Source organism: Eumetopias jubatus, unplaced genomic scaffold (genome assembly GCF_037043125.1).
Source record: "Eumetopias jubatus isolate StellerSeaLion01/CBP00866 unplaced genomic scaffold, mEumJub1_p1.0 scaffold_14, whole genome shotgun sequence".
Classification (NCBI taxonomy): domain Eukaryota; kingdom Metazoa; phylum Chordata; class Mammalia; order Carnivora; family Otariidae; genus Eumetopias; species Eumetopias jubatus.
In genome coordinates, this window is record NW_028274820.1 from 56,575,412 (window position 1) to 56,593,978 (window position 18,567).

At 36.3% G+C, this 18,567-nt stretch overlaps 1 protein-coding gene across 4 annotated transcripts in view; it reads left to right on the forward strand.

Moving 5' to 3' along the window:
• KLHL7 (kelch like family member 7) overlaps positions 1-18,567 on the forward strand; it is a 64,515-nt gene that overhangs the window by 15,474 nt on the left and 30,474 nt on the right. For all 4 annotated transcript variants that reach the window (XM_028119352.2, XM_028119355.1, XM_028119354.2 and 1 more), the window contains 5 exons: positions 3,745-3,847; positions 4,748-4,841; positions 5,115-5,239; positions 10,050-10,225; positions 12,895-13,069. In XM_028119352.2, the coding sequence (XP_027975153.1) occupies positions 3,745-3,847; positions 4,748-4,841; positions 5,115-5,239; positions 10,050-10,225; positions 12,895-13,069 (673 nt within the window). The remainder of the gene's footprint in view (positions 1-3,744; positions 3,848-4,747; positions 4,842-5,114; positions 5,240-10,049; positions 10,226-12,894; positions 13,070-18,567) is intronic.

Consider the following 18,567-nt stretch of genomic DNA (forward strand, 5'->3'; position numbering starts at 1 on the left):
CTATTAACATTTTGCTAACACAAGTAGGATACATTTGTTAAAATTGATGAGCCAATATTGTTACATTGTTATTAACCATAGTTTACATTAGGGTTTAGTCTCTGTGTTGTACATTCTGTGGATGTTGACAGATGTATACATGTATCCTGTTACAGTATCACAGGAAATAGTATCACTGCCCTACACATTGTGGGTGCTCCAGCTTCTTACCACATTTTTGAAATAGTATCTTTATCTGTATTAAATTCCTATTTAATGTAGATCCCTCACATTTCTTAAGTTTATTTCTCAACATTTAATTATTTTGTTGCTGCTATGCCAGGTTGTTTTTTTGTTTTTTCCTCATTTGTGTTTCTTTGTGGCTTACTGCTCACATATAGATTAGTTAATTGCTTTTTCATATTTATCTTATTTCTGTCTAGCCATCTTACTATTTAGTTTTGTAAGTGTTAAGTTTATTTATCTTTATTTTTTTACTGATTTTGTTACCTAAAAACCCAAGTCAGCTAGCTGCTCATTGCTCAAAAAGCCAGTACTTAAGAGACATATTTTGATTGGAAAGGAATATGAGCTTTATTCAGGAGGCAGGCCACCTGGGAAGAAGGCAGACTTTTGTTTAAAAACCAACTCTGAGGTTTTTGCCTGGCCCAAAGATTTTTAAAGGAACTTCAGGGCAGTTAATCAGTAAAGGGGAGCACAGTGATCTATAACACTTCTTGATTGCGTGCAGACTCAATGGTACCAGCTACAGACATTATAGCCTTGCTTGAAAGTTGTGTATTGGTGCCCTGGGCGGGGGGAGGTTATGCGAGAGAGTTTGGTTCCCATACAAAGAAAGGTTTAGTTAATCACGAGGGCTAAAGATGCTTGCTAAACTTAGAGACTGGTAAATTGGCCAAAGAGGCCGAGGCAGAGGCAATTTTCAATTTGGCTAAAATTTTCAGATTTCAGATTATTCAGTAATTGAATAATAGTAGTGACAGCATCTGTGTCTCTTTTCAAACTTAAATGAGAATGCTTCTTTTGTGTCACTATTAAATGTGATGTTTGCTTTCGAGTCAAAACACCTTCAACATACAGATACATCATTTTCTTTATTAAAGAGTATAAAAGGAAATGAATTTTTAATTTTGCCATCTGTTGAAGTTTTTCTCTTTTTTTAACCTGTGAATATGCTGATTATATTAAAGAATTATTGTTCTTGAAGCCTCCTTGCATTCCTAGAACAATATTTGACTAATAACCCTGCTGAATTCACTTTGCAAATATTTGACAGATCTATAAGTAAGTCCCTACTAAAAGAAGAAAAAAGTTCAAAAGTGCAAAGAAAATGTGACTAAAATACCACCTGGTAGTTAAAGAAAAAAGACAGCAAGGAAGCATAATAAATTGTGTAAAAGAAGATGGCCTATGTAAGAGGAAACATAAGTTATCAGTAATAAATATGAAGGATCTAAATCCTACTAAAAGTAATTTTAGATGGTGAGATTTTCAGATTAAGTCACACAAATCTATGCAATATCTAAGAGACTAAAAATTCAAAAGCTGAAAATAATAAATATAAAGATATAACAAATATGGGGGGATATAAACAGAAATTGCCAGGGTTTTTTTTTTCTTGTTTTATCCAGTGAACATGTATTGTTCAGAAGGTAGTTTTGTTTAAGTTTCTCTTCAATTCACATGGGACTTGTTACCTTTCATATTCTCCAGTGTAACCCAGATCTCTGTCTCTTCCCATTTTCTATCTGCGGATACACTCTTCCTGAGCAGAGCCTAAGTCAGTCCCATCTCCTGTTGAAACCTGTTAATCTATTGTAGTACAGTCAGATAGACGTACCATTTGGATACAAAAGGTTCCTCCCATTCCTTCCGTAACATTAATATCCAGCTGGAGATTATTCTTAGAGACGACTAAATTGCTGTGCAGAGATCTCTCTGATTTCTTTAACTTTCTAAAGTGCCTATAAATTCATGGCACTAAAAATCCCTATTGCTGAGTATATATTTTGGAAAGGTTTTTCACTGCATTTCAGTATAGTTGTACATCCTCTGGAACTTCCTGTCAGCAGCCAAAAACCCCCTCCCTTATCTGACTTGTTTGTTCTGTCCGAATTCTTTTTCTTCCTCCCTTCCTTTCCTCCTTTTTCTTTCTTCTCTTGAGCAGCTAGATCAGCTTGGTTTGGTGGTAACCAAATAGTTGACCTGGTTTTGCTGCCTGGTATTTTTGGTATGGTATGTGGCAAAATCACCTAAGAACTATGCCTACTCTGTACCTCCCCCACCAAATCAAAGGAAATAAAAATTTAAAAATTCAAGACACTAATGGGATAACAATGGCTTTAATTATAAGTAATCTGCATGTGATATCTAAGCAGTAGTCCATAGGCCTTACAAAAAAATCTTCACATAGCTGTAAAAATGAAATTTTGTTCATCTTTTAGCCCACTATAAAATAGAAATAAAGCCCATTTCCTTTCTTGTACTGAGCAGTACCATCTCACTTGGATTTTTATTCATGGAGTAATAAAGTAGAATATAGTGACTTACTTATCCGAAATTGTATTAGTTTTATTTTTTTAAGGACTTTATTTATTTGAGAGAGTGAGTGAGAGCACAAGCAGGAGGGAGGGGGAGAGGGAGAAGCAGACTCCCTGCTGAGCAGAGAGCCCAACAGGGGACTCAATCCCAGGACCCTGAGATCATGACCTGAGCCGAAGGCAGATGCTTAACTGACTGAGCCACCCAGGTCCCCTGTATTAATAGTTTTAGTAAATACTTAAAATTTACAAAATGCCATATCCTCTGAGCTACTAAGCCACTATTTAGATTTGTGATAGATTTTTTTTTACCCTGAAAGTATTATTTGCCTCATATTCCCAGTGCTAAAAGAGTGTCTGACATATCACAAGCTCCAGATTTTCTGAGACTAACCTGTACATTATATCTTTAACTTCATTAAGAAATTGAAATTTTGTTTGACAAAAACGGTATTCTTTCTCCTTGAAATTCATCTTTAAGGGTTCCAGTAAACTTTGAGTTTTTTCATTAATATTTCATTTCATCAGCATTGTAAGTATTTAACTCTGCCTTCTTTCAGCAACCTAGAGTGACACCATTTTGGCCTTGGTCAGAAATCACAATTTAAAAGTGGTTGCTATCCAGCTCCTGTCAGACGTACATTTGAGAGAAGTGTTACTAAGGAAAGAGTGTGGAATGGTCATTTGGTTTGTCCACTCTGTATTCTGAATTGTTTTTGTTTCAAGTTAGATCTGTGTAAGCTACTTTCTTGGGAAATACAGTGTGCACTTTGGAACTTATCAAGAATAGATAATTTTTTAAAAACCCAGATTGCTATGTTTGAAAAACCATCAAGGACATTGCTCTTATTTCATTTAATGTTCTCATAAAATCTCACCATAAGAAATACCTTAGAATTTGTGTCAGAAAAAAAATTGGTTTCCCTAAAGGCTTAGTAGACTACTTTTCTGATTATAAAGATCTTTTCTTTTTTCCCCTGTTTTTACTGCTGGGAAGCTCAGTGCCACATTTTGATACAGCAAATCATGATAGCAGCTCTGTAAGTCCTTTCTAAATGTGTCTGATGAACAAATTCTGTGCTGGACAAAGACTGGATTTAAATAGAAAATAGAGATAAAGCATTTGTCAAGCACCGGTTTTGTATGTTTGCTAAGCCAGGCCCAGAGAGCCTCTTTTAATTTCATTTATTTCTCTCTTGACTAGAAAACATTGTGTGATGTGATCCTTATGGTCCAGGAAAGAAAGATACCTGCTCATCGAGTTGTCCTTGCAGCAGCCAGTCATTTTTTTAACTTAATGTTCACAAGTAAGTATCTTAAAGTAAAACATAATATTTTTTCATGAGAATGAGGTAGAGTCTAAATGAAAATATCTTCCTAGTTTTTAAAGCACTTAAGAAATTAAGGCCATAAAACAATGAAGAGATTGAAGGGTGGTTATGATGAGGATTGAGCAAAAGAAAAATGTCCTTTCATTAGCCCTACAGGCCCAAGACTTTCATGGATGAAGATACAGTTTCTACTTGAATGCCCAGTTTTCTTCTTAACCTTAGATGGAAAGGCAAAGAAGAAAATAAATGTTAGGATAATTTATCTAGCAAGTTAAACTAAATAAAAATGAAATATGAAATACAGCATATCATACTAGAAAAAACTCTAGATTTAGAGTTGAGAACTGGGTCCAAATCCTGGTTCCTTTGCTTAGTACTGTCTTATGAGCTTGATCAGGTTATGTAATATATCTGCCTCAAGCTTTCTCTTTGGTGCTCTGGCTACCTATGAGGTTTTTGGTAAAGAATGAGAACTTTGCTAGCTATAGCTTACTATATATATAATTGTCATTATTCTTGTAGATGTTTGCCAGCTACATCAGATGTAGTTTTGCTCATAGCAATTTAGAAGAGTGCTACTAACTTATTTTAGAACTTGGGGAAGTACTAAATCTATTTTTATGTATATGTTTACTTGGCCTTTTTTTTTAAGAAATACACTAATTCACTAATTTCTTAGCTTATTTTAATTTAAGACACATCTCAAGTATGGAGAATTAATTTGCATTTATTATAGGAATGTTGGGCTTTCTGGGTATCTTTTTTCCAGAGAGATCTCTGTCCTATTATTCATTTCCATATTTAATGTGGCCTGGAATGAATGATACTATTACCAAATAGTACTCATGCCATTTATATTTCTTCTCTTCATTTTAGCTAACATGCTCGAATCAAAGTCCTTTGAAGTTGAACTCAAAGATGCTGAACCTGACATTATTGAACAACTTGTGGAATTTGCTTATACTGCTAGGTAAGTTAAGAAGGATCATTTCTGTTGTAGAGAAGTAAGGTTGGGATCTACCATGGCAGAGTATTGTAGTGACAAATTGATGTCCTCCACATTCTTCAACATGAAAAACTACAAGGATGGGGAAGTTTGAGGAATCTACGCCATACTGATGCAAGGACTGAAAAGTTTAATTATCTGTTTAATTTCAGGGGCTAGTAGGATACATTTTACAATAGCATTACTTAAATAATAAAAAATTGTAGGAAATTAATATTCACTTTAACTTCTTTGCAGAATTTCTGTGAATAGCAACAACGTTCAGTCTTTGTTAGATGCAGCAAACCAGTACCAGATTGAACCTGTGAAGAAAATGTGTGTTGATTTTTTGAAAGAACAAGTTGATGCTTCAAATTGTCTTGGTAAGAAATCAGATTCCTAACTTAAAATAAAAACAAAAATAAATTTTAATGTGTATTTTAATTTTAAAAAGTATGGTTATAAGTATCCTCATTTAATTTTAAAGACGTCCACTAGAAAATACACTTAAAATGCATTTTAAGAGACACTTAGGGAGGTGCCTATTAACCTGTGCAGCAAGAGGCCCATTAAATACTGTATTAACATTTTCTAAAATATAAAATAGCTTTAATAATGAGTTTTTATGAATCTGGAATGGAGAGTAAGGATTGCATGTGGTGGTGGTGTGATATATGATATCATAAGTATGAATGTTCACCTTTGAAGCACTTAAGATTGCTGAAGTCTGTCTTGAATGAGAAAAAACAGGTTGTATATATTGCTTGAGGTCTTATAGCTAGTATATGGAGGTGCTGAGGTTGAAATTAAAATAATCTTGTTCTTAACTACTACACCATGTTGCCTCTCCACATTGTCAGATGTGCTAGCTATTGTATACTACAAGACTTAAAAATCCTAGACTATAAATTAAGATACTAATTAAGGAACTGCTGTAGGGGGCGTCTGGGTGGCTCAGTCAGTTAAGCATCCAACTTCATTTCAGCTCAGGTCATGATCTCGGGGTCTTGAGATGGAGCCCCATGTTGGGCTCCACACTCAGCACAGAGTCTGCTTGTCCCTCTCCCTCTGTTCCTCTCCGCACTCATGCAATTCTCTTTCTCTCAAATAAATAAATAAATAAATACATTCTTTAAAAAGACCAGTCTCTAATCTCACCTGTACAACAAAGACATTCTGGAATGAGTCTGTTTCTCTGGGCTATAGTTTGGGGCTCCATTCATCAATAAGATTAATGTTCCTGAGATTTTACTTATTTCTCCTTACATAAATATTCTCACACAATTTATTGTAAAAAGGGAATTCAGAGAAGTTTTTGGAAGATGATGACATAAGTATTTTTCCCTAACACCCTGTTGCTCTAAATTTCCAACCAGGTGATTCATCTAAAAGAAAACCAGCCAGAGTAGGGAGTGGATATGGTGGTACAAAGCATACTGTGGAACCTGGAGCAAGTTTGTGCTAACCACATCTTAGGCTTTTGGCTTCTGAGGAGACCATTTAGGAGTTTTACTTCTGGGTGCCTTCTGTCCTCATTGTTTTCAAAGCTGAGAGGAAGGACAGCATAGCAGCCTAGAAGGGAGACTGATTCTCTGGCTAACCCTGGGGCAAATATAGTGGCCTAGCCGGTTGAGCCAAGTATACTGTCAGTACCCAAGGGAACTACTTCAGCCTGCTTTCTATTTAGCCCTGAGTGTGGCTCTCCCTGTGAGCTGATCAGAGAACTCTGTCTTTGTTTTTACCGCTTGTCAGTTCTCTGCTGCCCAGAAGACCCCAACAAGCTGATTTCCATGAATACTAAAGGAACTCATGGCACCTGATGGAATTGGGCAAAGATTGTACTAGATTAAGGTAGTATTAGATTAAAGTAGTCCCCCCAGTAGTTTGGAGGACAGAATATCAAGCTAAACAGCCAAAATGAATGTTTCCTATAGACAAATTTAATGTAAGAAGTAGAGAACTTAAAATAGAAAGGATGCATATGAAGGGATGGGGGAAGCTGTGATTTTCCATGAAATTCAATTGAATTGAAAAATAGAATGGATATTCTTAAAAATCAAACTAAAGAAGATCAAACAGAAAACTGCCTCATGATAACAAAACAGAAATGCAAAGAAATGGAAATCATTAGTGAAAACATAAAAGACATGGAAGGAAGATAAAGGGACACTGATATGAAGTAGGAAGTCCAGAAGGAACAGGTGGAGGAAAAGCAGTATCAAAGAAGTAGTAAAAGAAAACTTATTTGAGCCTAAAAAAACTTTACCTTTTACACTAAGTTATACTAAGTACCAGACCTGATGAAGTAAGATATTCCTCTCCTAGGGGCGCCCACGTGGCTCAGTCGTTAAGCATCTGCCTTCGGCTCAGGTCATGATCCCAGGGTCCTGGGATCGAGCCCCACATCAGGCTCCCTGCTCCGCGGGAAGCCTGCTTCTCTCCCTCTCCCAGTCCCCCTGCTTGTGTTCCCTATTTCGCTGTGTGTCTCTCTCTGTCAAATAAATAAAATCTTAAAAAAAAAAAAGATATTCCTCTCCTAGATATATCCTAGTGATATTTTTTGCTTCCAAAATCAAGAAAGAACTTCTCTTTGGGGTGATAAAAATGCTCTGGCACTAGATAGTGGTGACGGTGGCACAACATGGTGAATAAACTAAATGTCACTAATGGTAAGTTTTATGTTGCATGTGTTTTACCATATATTTTTTAAAAATCAATATAAAAAGAATTTATAAGCTTTTAGAAAGAGTATGGTAGGTTAGCCAGAAATTGGCCACAAATTCTTTCCATCCCTATATGCATAAGTCTTTATATATGTGACTTTGTAGCTTTCCATCAAGAGGTAGAGAGTCTTTTTTCCCTGTGTAGTCTAGACTTGGCCATGTACCATGCTTTAACCCATGGGACATTGGCAAATGTGACATGAGCAAAGGCTTAAAAAATGATTGTGCATTGGGGCTTGCCCTTCTTTGCTGCTGGGGACTCTTCTGCCATCATGAAAAGATTAGAGACCATTTGGGGCACAGATGAGCTGTACTAGCTGATGTCTGTACCATCCAGCTTACTTATTACTAGATAAGTAAATGAGGCCAATCTAGACCATCCAGTCCCCAGCTGAGCAACCAGCTAACTACAGAGATTAGCTAAACCAGCCCAGTTCAAAAGAACCACCCACTTGACTCACAATTGCAAGAAATAATATATTTTTGTTATGTTGAGCCAGTAAGTTCTGGGGTTGTTTTTCCTGCATCATTAGATAACTGGGGCACCTGGGTGGCTCAGTCAGTTAAGTGTCTACCTTCGGCTCAGGTCATGATCTCAGGGTCTTGGGATCAAGCCCTGCGTTGGGCTCCCTGCTCAGCTGGAAGTCTGCTTCTCCCTCTTTCTCCCTTTGTGATCTCTCTCGCTGTCACTCTCTCTCAAATAAATAAATAAAATCTAAAAAAAAATAGATAACTAATATAAAAGTTTACTTAGAAAAGAAAGAATCAGAGTGATGTTAATTTATCTGCAACAGTAAGTTAGAAGGTAGTAGCATAAGATATGCAAATGGGGGAGGGAGAAAAAAAAGAATTACATTTTAAAACATCATTCACTGGAGACATTGCAAAGACACAATGTATAATCCACCTATAGCCTTCTGAGAAAAGTATTAGGGGAAGTACTACAGCAAAGTAAGAGGTAAAGATCTCAAGATAGGGATGTGCTGGTCAACTTCCTTTGTTACAAGCAAAATAAACTGACTTGCTGGCTTAAACAGAAAAGGAATTTATTGAATGCTTTTGAGCTACTCCTAGAACTGCCTACAGGGACGCCTGGCCAGCTCAGTTGGGGGAACCTGTGCGTCTTGATCTCAGGGTTGTAAATTCAAGCCCCACGTGTGATGTGGAGTTTACTTAAAAATTAAACACACCAAAGAATTGCCTAGAAATCTCAAAAATCTCAAAAATAAAGCTTAGGAAAAGTGTAAGGATTTAAACAACACAAAGTTGTTTAGATATCACAATCTTTTACCCAATAATCAGAACACAAATAGTTTTCGGGAACCCTTGGAGTGTTTACAAATACTGATCAGCAGCCACAGAAAATCTGGAGCACCTAAAAGAGAAGAGACACAGGCTATATCTGCTGATTACAGCGCAATAAAGCTGTGAACTAACCTCAAAAGGAGAGCTATTTTCTCCCGCTCCATTCTGAACACTTAGATACTTAACTGAAGAATTATTTAAAAAGGTATTTTTAAAGAGGTATTAAAAATGAACTCACAGGCTATATAGAAATATATGACAATAAGGACAGAATAAATCAAGACCTTTGGAATGTGACTGAAGTATTTAAAGAAAATTTGTAGTCTTAAATATTTCCAAATAAATACATTTATTTTTATCTTGACTGAGTATTGTACTCGAGGTAGGAAAAAAAATTTTTTGACACCTAATGAAAGTAGAAGAAAATACCTTTTTAAAGTAAAATTAATAAAATAGAAAAATAACACTAATAGACTATAGATTGGCCAGAGAAAGAAAAGCTAATTATTTCAAAGAATGGTATAAAATAGTTAACAAGTCTAATCAAGAAGGAAAGATGAGGAGCACCTGGGTGGCTCCAGTTGCGCATCCAGCTCTTGGTTTCGCCTCAGGTCATGGTCTCAGGGTCCTGGGATCAAGCCCCCCTCCCCCACCCCCATTAGGCAAATTGAATCCATCAATGAATGTATTTTTAAAAATAATGCTTTACCAAAAAAAATAATAATAATACTTTGCCACCCTGGTGTGAGGTGTTGGTAATGGAGGAAGTTGTTCATGTGTGGAACAAGAGTATGTGGGAACTCTACTTCCTATTAAATTTTGCTTTGAACCTAAAACTGCTGTAGAACTTAAAATCATATCAGGATTTTTTACAGCAGAATGTTGTAGGCTTATTTTAAAATTTATTTGCAAGAGAAAGTGTTTAACACTAGCCAAGAAAAATGTGAAAAAGCATTGAAGGGGCTTTTCCTACAAAGTATCAAAATCAGCCATACTTAAGTCAGTATAGTATTGGCATAAGAATAAACAAATCAGTAGAACAGAAAAGGATCCAAATTTATGAAATTCATTCAGCCTCATATTTCTGGAGTCATACTTTGTCTTCAGTGTATGTTTGGGGTTTTTTGAAGTGATTTTCTATTCATTTGTTTTCTTCTGTATTTAGGTATAAGTGTGCTAGCAGAGTGTCTGGATTGTCCTGAATTGAAAGCAACTGCAGATGACTTCATTCATCAGCATTTTACTGAAGTTTACAAAACTGATGAATTTCTGCAACTTGATGTCAAGCGAGTTACACATCTCCTCAACCAGGACACACTGACTGTGAGAGCAGAGGATCAGGTGACTAAATTGTCTTCTCACGTTTTATCCTTTTTGATTTCTTATGTTTCATGTTTGGACACATGACAAGGAAAAGAATCATATTAGTAGAGAATCTGTTCTTTATATTAAACAGAGTATTCCAAAATCTGTTTCATAGGAAAAGTAAATCTTGGGTGCTTATAAGGGCTTTCTATTTGAGAGATAGGCCATTTGGTAGAAATAAAGCTATTGGATACCATGGTAGGAAGAACAATGCTTCCCCTCCAAAGATGTCCACATCCTAATCCCCACAACTAATGAGTATGTTACCTTACATGGCAAGTGGGACTTTGCAGATGTGGTTAAGTTAAAGATCTTTGAGGTCTTTAACCTCAGGTGGGCCCAATGTAATCACGAGAGTCCTTAAATGTGGAAGAGGGTGGCAGTGTGAGAAAGACTTGGCCAGTGATTGCTGGCTTTGAAGATGGAGGAAGAGGCCACAAGCCAAGGAATGCAGGCAGCTGTTAGATTCTGCAAAAGGCAAGGAAATGCTTTCTCTAGAGCCTTCAGGCAGCCCTGCTGACACATTGATTTTAACCCAGTGTGACCCATTTTGGACTCAACCTCCAGAACTGTCAAATAAACTGTCAGAGGTGTAAGCTGGGTGCAGGCATTTGGGAGCTAGATGGCCTAACAGTAACACTTTGATATGCAGACATTCAGTTAATCCCTCTTTTCAGTCCCACACCTTTCTCTGTATTTGAAGCCATAGATTTGTGATAATTGGTTACATCAGCAATAGAAAACTAATAGAGATACTGTAAAATCATATGCTTTGAGTTACTTTTGTTCTAAAGATAAAAGATTTGCACTGAGCCATTTTTTGTCTGGTCTTCTTAATGGCCCAAGGTCATGAGTTATATTAGTCTGCAAGCTGACAGGTTGGACCTGGAAGACCTGACTAGGTAAAAACAAAAAACAAAACAAAACAAAATCCTCAGTTCTATGACCAAAATTAACTGATTTATATGCATTATGGAAAGGGAATTTAAAAGTAACTTTAGTCTGAAGAAAACCTGGCAAACAGTATCTACAGATCATCAAACCTGATGAGCACTACTTATAGGTTAATATTTTGAGTGATAAGTCATATTGATATCATGCACCCTTAATATAATGTAAAGAGAATGGCATGGCAGCTCTGTGGTCTTCCTCCTAAAAAACTGTAATCCTGGTCTAATCATGAGAAAAACATCAGAAACCCAAATTGAAGGACATTTTACAAAATACCTGACCAGCACTCAAAACTGTCAAAGTGATCAGAAACAAGAAAAGTCTGGGAAACTGTCATAGTCTAGAAGATCCTAAGGTGACATAATGGGTAAATGTGATGTGGTATTTTTTATGGGATTATGGGACAGAGGAAAAAATTAGACAAACTAAACTTTTGGAAGTATGGACTTTAGTTAATAATTGACTCAGTTGTGATAAGAGTATCATGCTAATGTAACATTTTAACAACTGGGTGCAGGGTATATGATAGTATGCACTATCTTTGCAACTTTTCTATAAATCTAATATTTTCCAAAATTAAAAGTTTATTTTTAAAAAAATAGGCCAGTTCCCATAAAAAATTAATTCAGAACTTAGGAGATCAAAACTTAGGCCATATTAACATCAACCCCAAATTAACCATTTTAAGTAGCTCAAACATGTATGTGGTAGATGTGTATGTTTATGAAATAATAGGTATGTTTTCAGTGTGTCTAAACTCATGATTTGTGGGGCACCTGGCTGGCTCATAGGACTCTGGATCTCAGGGCTCTGAGCTCAAGCCTCACGTTGGGCATGGAGCCTACTTTATTTATTTATTTTTTTTAAAAAAAGATTTATTTATTTGAGAGAGTACAAGCAGGAAGGGCAGAGGGAGAGAATCTCAAGCAGACTCTGCACAAAACGCAGAGCCAACTCAGGGCTTTATCTCACAACCAAGAGTCATATGCTTAACTGACGGTGCTACTCAGGTGCCCCTGGGCATGGAGCCTACTTAAAAAAAAACTAATAATTTATAAATCAAATTGTGTTGATACAGTTAGACTTGTTTGGTAAAGATAAATGAGTGCTACAGTACTACTTTGAAAACAATTCTTATATAAATATCCTTTAATGTATTTTTTTAAATATAGAATTTTTATATCGTAAAGTTTCTGGAAAACAGGTAAGTCTATCAGTTCATAATTCAGGAATATCGTATTGAAATAAAATCATAGATGACCTTCATATCTCTTGGGATGGAAGCCCCCTGAGGAAATTAGCCTATTTTCCTGGTACCGAGTGAACATGTATTAAAACTATCATTGACCAGTAGATTTCTTTCAGTAGAAGTATACATCATCATAGCTCCTCCTGAAAAGAAGTTATATTTTGTTTTAAAAAATCATAAATTCAATATCCTCCCTGTGATTACATTATATAGTACTAATTAGTTCTAAAAAATATTTCTCTACAAGAATCATTAGAGCAGTGGGTAAACTGTTGTGAAGTACTGGCAAGTGTTTGGGAATGAAAGACAATATCTGAATAAAATATTGGGAATAAGTGGTTGTGTCTTCATGAGATCCTCCCCCAACCTTCAGTATGAGAGTAAATAGGTAATTGGAAATGTTGCTGCCTTCTAAGAACTTTACTATGCTGTTTTCCCCCCTTAGGTTTATGATGCTGCTGTCAGATGGTTGAAATACGATGAACCTAATCGCCAGCCATATATGGTTGATATCCTTGCTAAAGTCAGGTTTCCTCTTATATCAAAGAATTTCTTAAGTAAAACAGTACAAGCTGAACCACTTATTCAAGACAATCCTGAATGCCTTAAGATGGTGATAAGTAAGTTGCCTTACTGTCCATTTATAACCTGATCCTGTAGCCAGTTTCTCTTAAGCTTAAACCCTTTAGAACGGATCAGACTCCGCACCAGAGAGAAACATTCAAGACTTAGCTCTTTTAGATAATTAATCCACTGGGGTTGTCAGCTGTCTACTTGGAGAAGACTTAGCCCCAGCCCTTATTTTATAGGGACACGTGTGGTAGAAGGTAAAGATTACTTATACCTTGTCTTCTTTTGTGTATGATAGCTTTCTTACACTTCGTTTCTGGTGTTTCCTTTTTTATTTTATTCAACCAAATTGTGTACTGTGATCTTTATTTTTGGCCTGGAACTAATAGCTGCCATATTTTTTCATTTACTTAGTTTTTCTTGATTTGCAGACTACGTCCCAACCCCTCTGTAAAATGCTCCTTAATAAAATTGTACAGTTAGACAATTGGTTGCTTTGCTTTTATTTCCTGGAAACATCCTTCATAGAGCCTTCCTTCTACATATTCCAATATGGACTGTTTGCACTCTAACCCTAAGGCACACTTGTCTTGGACTTCCCTTCTCTGCCATCCTGGGATGTCCTTTCACTCCTCTCCTAAGTTAGACCCACTGTCTCCTGGAACCCAGGTCTTCACTTTTCATAATTCTCTCTATTGAATGGAATGTATTCCCTGAAAGGTTCCTGAGAAAGTGTATATGATAGTAAATATTTGGAGACTTGATGAATCTCATATCTTTATTTTACCATAAAACATTGAAGGATTCTTAAACGGGGTATAGAATTATGTTGAAAATCATTTTCAGTTAGAATTTTGAAGTCATTGCTCCATTATTAACTAGCTTCTGGTGTTATTTTTGAGAAATTTGATGTCAGTCTGATCCTTTTATTTTTTATTCCTCTTTGTAAGCATTTAAAATCTTTTTGTGGGGGAGGGGGTGCTCCTAGGTGGCTCAGTCGGTTAAGTGTCTGACTCTTGGTTTTGGCTCAGGTAAGCGTCTGACTCTTGATTTCAGCTCAGGTCATGATCTCAGGTTCTGATCTGAGATCAAGCCTGGCCCCAGGCTCTGCACTCAGCCGGGAGCCCGCTTGAAGATCATCTCCCTCTGCCCCTACCCCACTTGGGTGTGCATGTGCGCGCGCGCGCTCTCTCTCTCTCTCAAATAAATAAATAAAATCTTAAATAAATATTTATTTGAGAGAGAATGAGAGAGAGAGAGCACAAAACAGGGGAGGGTCAGAGGGAGAAACAGACTCCCTGCTGAGCAGGGAGCTCAATGCAGGACTCCATTGCGGGACTCCAGGATCATGACCTGAGCCTAAGGCAGTCGCTTAACCAACTGAGCCACCCAGGCACCCTCAAATAAATAAATCTTTAAAAAAATAAATAAAATCTTTTTTCATATCCCTGATGTTCAGGAAGTTCACAATAATGTAACTTGGTGTGCCTCTTTCTCTTTTTTTGAAGTTATGTTGGGCATTTTCTATCTTTTCAACGGATTTCTTCGTTCTTTATTATTGGTAGTGTGATTCTTCAGCAGTTGAGTCTCTAATCCTTTCTTGTCTCTCTTGTTATCCATTTTTCCCTCTTTGTTCTATCTTCTGGGAGATAGTCTTAATTTTTCTATCAACACTTTTATTTCAGCTCTTTTTAATTTCTGTGAGCTTTTATTTATTCTCTAATTTCTTATTTCATGGCTATAATATCTTATTCTGAAGTAGCACTGTAGTGCCTTTCATGCTTTCTTGTCTGTATTGTCTATATTACCTTTGAATTTTGTTTTTCTCTTTTTGTTGCTATCGGAAGCTTTTCTTAAATGTTTGGTGTCATCTGTGAGTCATATTTATAAGACTAAGTTATTATAAAACCAGTAGATAAGGCTGTATATGTGACTGGGCTTCTCACCTCTTGGGCTGAACTGTAGGGTAATCAGTGTAACACAGTTTTTTAATTGAGGAGCCCTCAAATGTCAGTATCTGTAGATATTTTCTGATAGCTGGGTACAGACATTTGAAACCTGGGTAGTGAATATTTTGATATGGAAACTTTCATTTAATCCTTGTCTTCAGGCTCATATCCTTCTTTGTGTTATTCCTTGAGACTAGAATATCTCCAAAGACCAGTCCTCATATATCCTACAGTGGAGAAGGTATGGCATGTTACCTGACTGTGTAGGAGACCTGGCAGTTCAAATGTTGTTGGTTCAGGATTTTAGAGTTCTCATTTTCATCCCCACCCCACTTTCTGGGATATTTCCTATCTCCAGTTATGACTCTTTCCAGTGTTCTGCAGGATAATTTGGCTTGCTTCTCATTGGCCTCTTCTTCCACATCCATTTTGGGTTAGCATTCTATCTGCTACCTATCTTCATTAACTGAGTTTTAGGGTTACATATCTTCTATTATCAAAGGTAGAGTTTGTGTTTGTTTCTTGCTCCCTTGTTGTCTGGGATGGCTTTTAAGAGAAGAGGGGGAAAAAAGGTCTTAAAATGGCACATTCAATCTCAAGTTCTTATATATTGTTAAATCTGAATCTGGCTCTAAGGTGTAGTTGGAAATATCTTCCTTATTCCAAGATGATTTTTTTTTAATTTTATAAATTCTTCTCATGCACTTAATAGATTTCTTCTTCTTTTTTTTTTTAATTTTAAACCTTATACCCAACTGAAATTTATTTGAATAAATAAGAATCTAGGGGTTTTTTTCCTGTAAAAGTGGCAAGATGGCCCAATATCATTATTGAATAGTTCATCTTTTCCCACTGATTTGAAACATCATAAATTCCCACTTATCTATACATACACAAAAATCACTGTCTCTTCCATTTCATTCTAGTACCTTTTAATTGTTGTCCCTCATTTAAATTCTATATCCTGGAGAATTTATAATTTTCTTTTTATAACTTCTACACTTAAACATTTTTTTTTAGATATCTTTGTTGTTGCTATTATGAATTGTATCTTTTTCTTTGTATTTATCATTACTGATCCCTTTTAAAACTTTTTCAGTTGATTTCTCTTTTCTGGGGCTTTAATCCTTTATCTGCTAATAATGATAATTTTAGCTTTTCCCCTCTATTATTTTATTACATTGCCTTATTACATTAAATGGCTTTTTCATGACAGTGTTCAATTAACTAATAATGGTGAGTAATGGCAGCCTTGTCTTTTCCTTACTGTAATGGGAATACCTTTAGTCCTAGTGGTGTGGACATGGGTTTTGACTGGTTAGTTGTATGTGTGTGGTACATAGGTGGATATGAGTTGAGTGGGTAGGAGGTGTCTGTAATTAAGAATGTACTTTGCCTAAATCTTAAACTTGAATAAACACTTATAAAAGTTAATTATTATTGCTATAGTGTTGTTATTCTAAAATTTGGTATGCATATTTAAGCTGTACAGAAAGGTGTAAAAATAATGCAGATATTGCTGAACTTATGTAGCACCTTGAGAAATCAGTACAGCTGAAGCATCCAGTGTACTCCTCCCCAGTGACAGCTCCCATTCCTCCACCTGAGAGGAAACAGGTGTTTGATTACCATTCAGTTCTTTAAACAGTTACCATATATGTAAGCAACATCTAGTATTGTTTTGCATGTTTCTAAACTCTACATAAATGGCACACTGTATGTATTCTTCAACTTGCTTTTTAAAAATACTTTGTAATTTCCATTATGTTTTCTCTTGTGACCAATAAGTTTAGTAGAAGTAAAATTTTTAAATTCACCTTTGGTTATAGATTTTTAACTTAACTGCAGTGTGGTCCAGGAACATCGTGATCAGAGACTAGTTCTTCAGTATTTATTTAAAGTTGTCAATTTTTGTAAAATTGTCATTTGTGTCTTTTATGACCTAATTTTTTTGGTCTAATTTATCACTTACTGACAAAGTTGTGTTATATTCACCCACTATAGTAGATTTCTATTAATTTTTCTTTTATATATTTTGAGGGCTTATCAATATGAGTTTAGAAATGTTATCTTCAGGAGCTCCTGGGTGGCTCAGTCATTAGGCGTCTGCCTTTGGCTCAGGTCATGATCCCAGGGTCCTGGGATTGAGCCCCGTGTCAGGCTCCCTGCTCAGCGGGGAGCCTGCTTCTCCCTCTCCCACTGCCCCTGCTTGTGTTCCCTCTCTTGCTGTGTCTCTCTCTGTCAAATAAATAAATAAAATCTTTTAAAAAAGAAAGAAATGGTTATCTTCCTAGTGAATGGAATCTTTTATCATCATGTAGTGATCTACTTTTTCCCTAATAATGATTGTTGCCTTTCTGTTTTATTAGATATTTATATAACTAACCTGCATTTTTATCTGGTTAGTGTTTTCCTGGCTTATCTTTATCCTTTTGTGTCTTTTCAAACATTTTGTGTCCTTATGTTTTAGTTAGATCTTTTTCAAAACAGCATGTAGCTTAATTTTCTTTTTTAAACTCTTTCTGATTATCTTTTAGCAGGTAAATTATATTTCATTTAACTTATTGTAAGTACTACTTATTTGAATTATTTCTGATACCTTATTTTGCACTTTTTGTTCATCACTTTTTCTATGCGTCTCTCTTCTCTCCTTTTGGATTGAGGTTTTTTCCCCTACATTTTTTCTTTCTACTGTTTGAGAACTTTTATACTCTGTGTTATCCTTTCTATTTTAGTATATGTACCTTAGACATTAATATTTCTACCCTCCTCCAGAAGAAAATAAGGATCTTAGGACACTTTATTTTTTTTCTAAGATTTTATTTAGTTATTTAAGTGCTCCCCACTGAGCAGGGAGCTCGAAGCGGGACTCGATCCCAGGACCTCATGACCTGAGCCAAAAGCAGACACTTAACCAACTGAGCCACCCAGGTGCCCCTATTTATTTATTTTAGAGAGAGAGAGCACAAGCAGGAGGGGCAAAGAGAGGGAGAGAAAATCTCCAGCAGACTCTTCACTGAACACAGAGCCTGATGGGTTCGTTCTCACGACTGGGAGCACAAGAGAGCACAAGCAGGAGGGGCATAGAGAGGGAGAGAGAATCTTCAGCAGACTCTGCACTGAACACAGAGCCTGATGTGGGGGTCGTTCTCATGACTGAGACCACAACTGAGAGCACAAGAGAGTACAAGCAGGAGGGGCATAGAGAGGGAGAGAGAATCTCCAGCAGACTGTGCACTGAACACAGAGCCTGATGTGGGGTTAGTTCTCACGACTGAGCCAAAACCAAGAGTTGGATACTTAAGCAACTGTGCCACCCAGGCACCCCTAAAACGATGTTTTAATGTTCATTCTTTCCAGCATTATAGTTTTTTTGTACCGGGAAGTATTTGTGAAAGTCTGAACTGTCATACTGCTGTAAATAGAAGTTTAGCTTATTCTTTAAAAAGGTATGAAATATGCAGTGTACTGACTGTAATGTGCTGAGTTAAGTATACTCCTGCTAACTCCCCTGGGCTTTTGAATTCCCATTCATCTTAAACCAAAAAACCACATAGACAGTATCTACAAATGGGACCAGCAGTTAATTTCAGTTAATG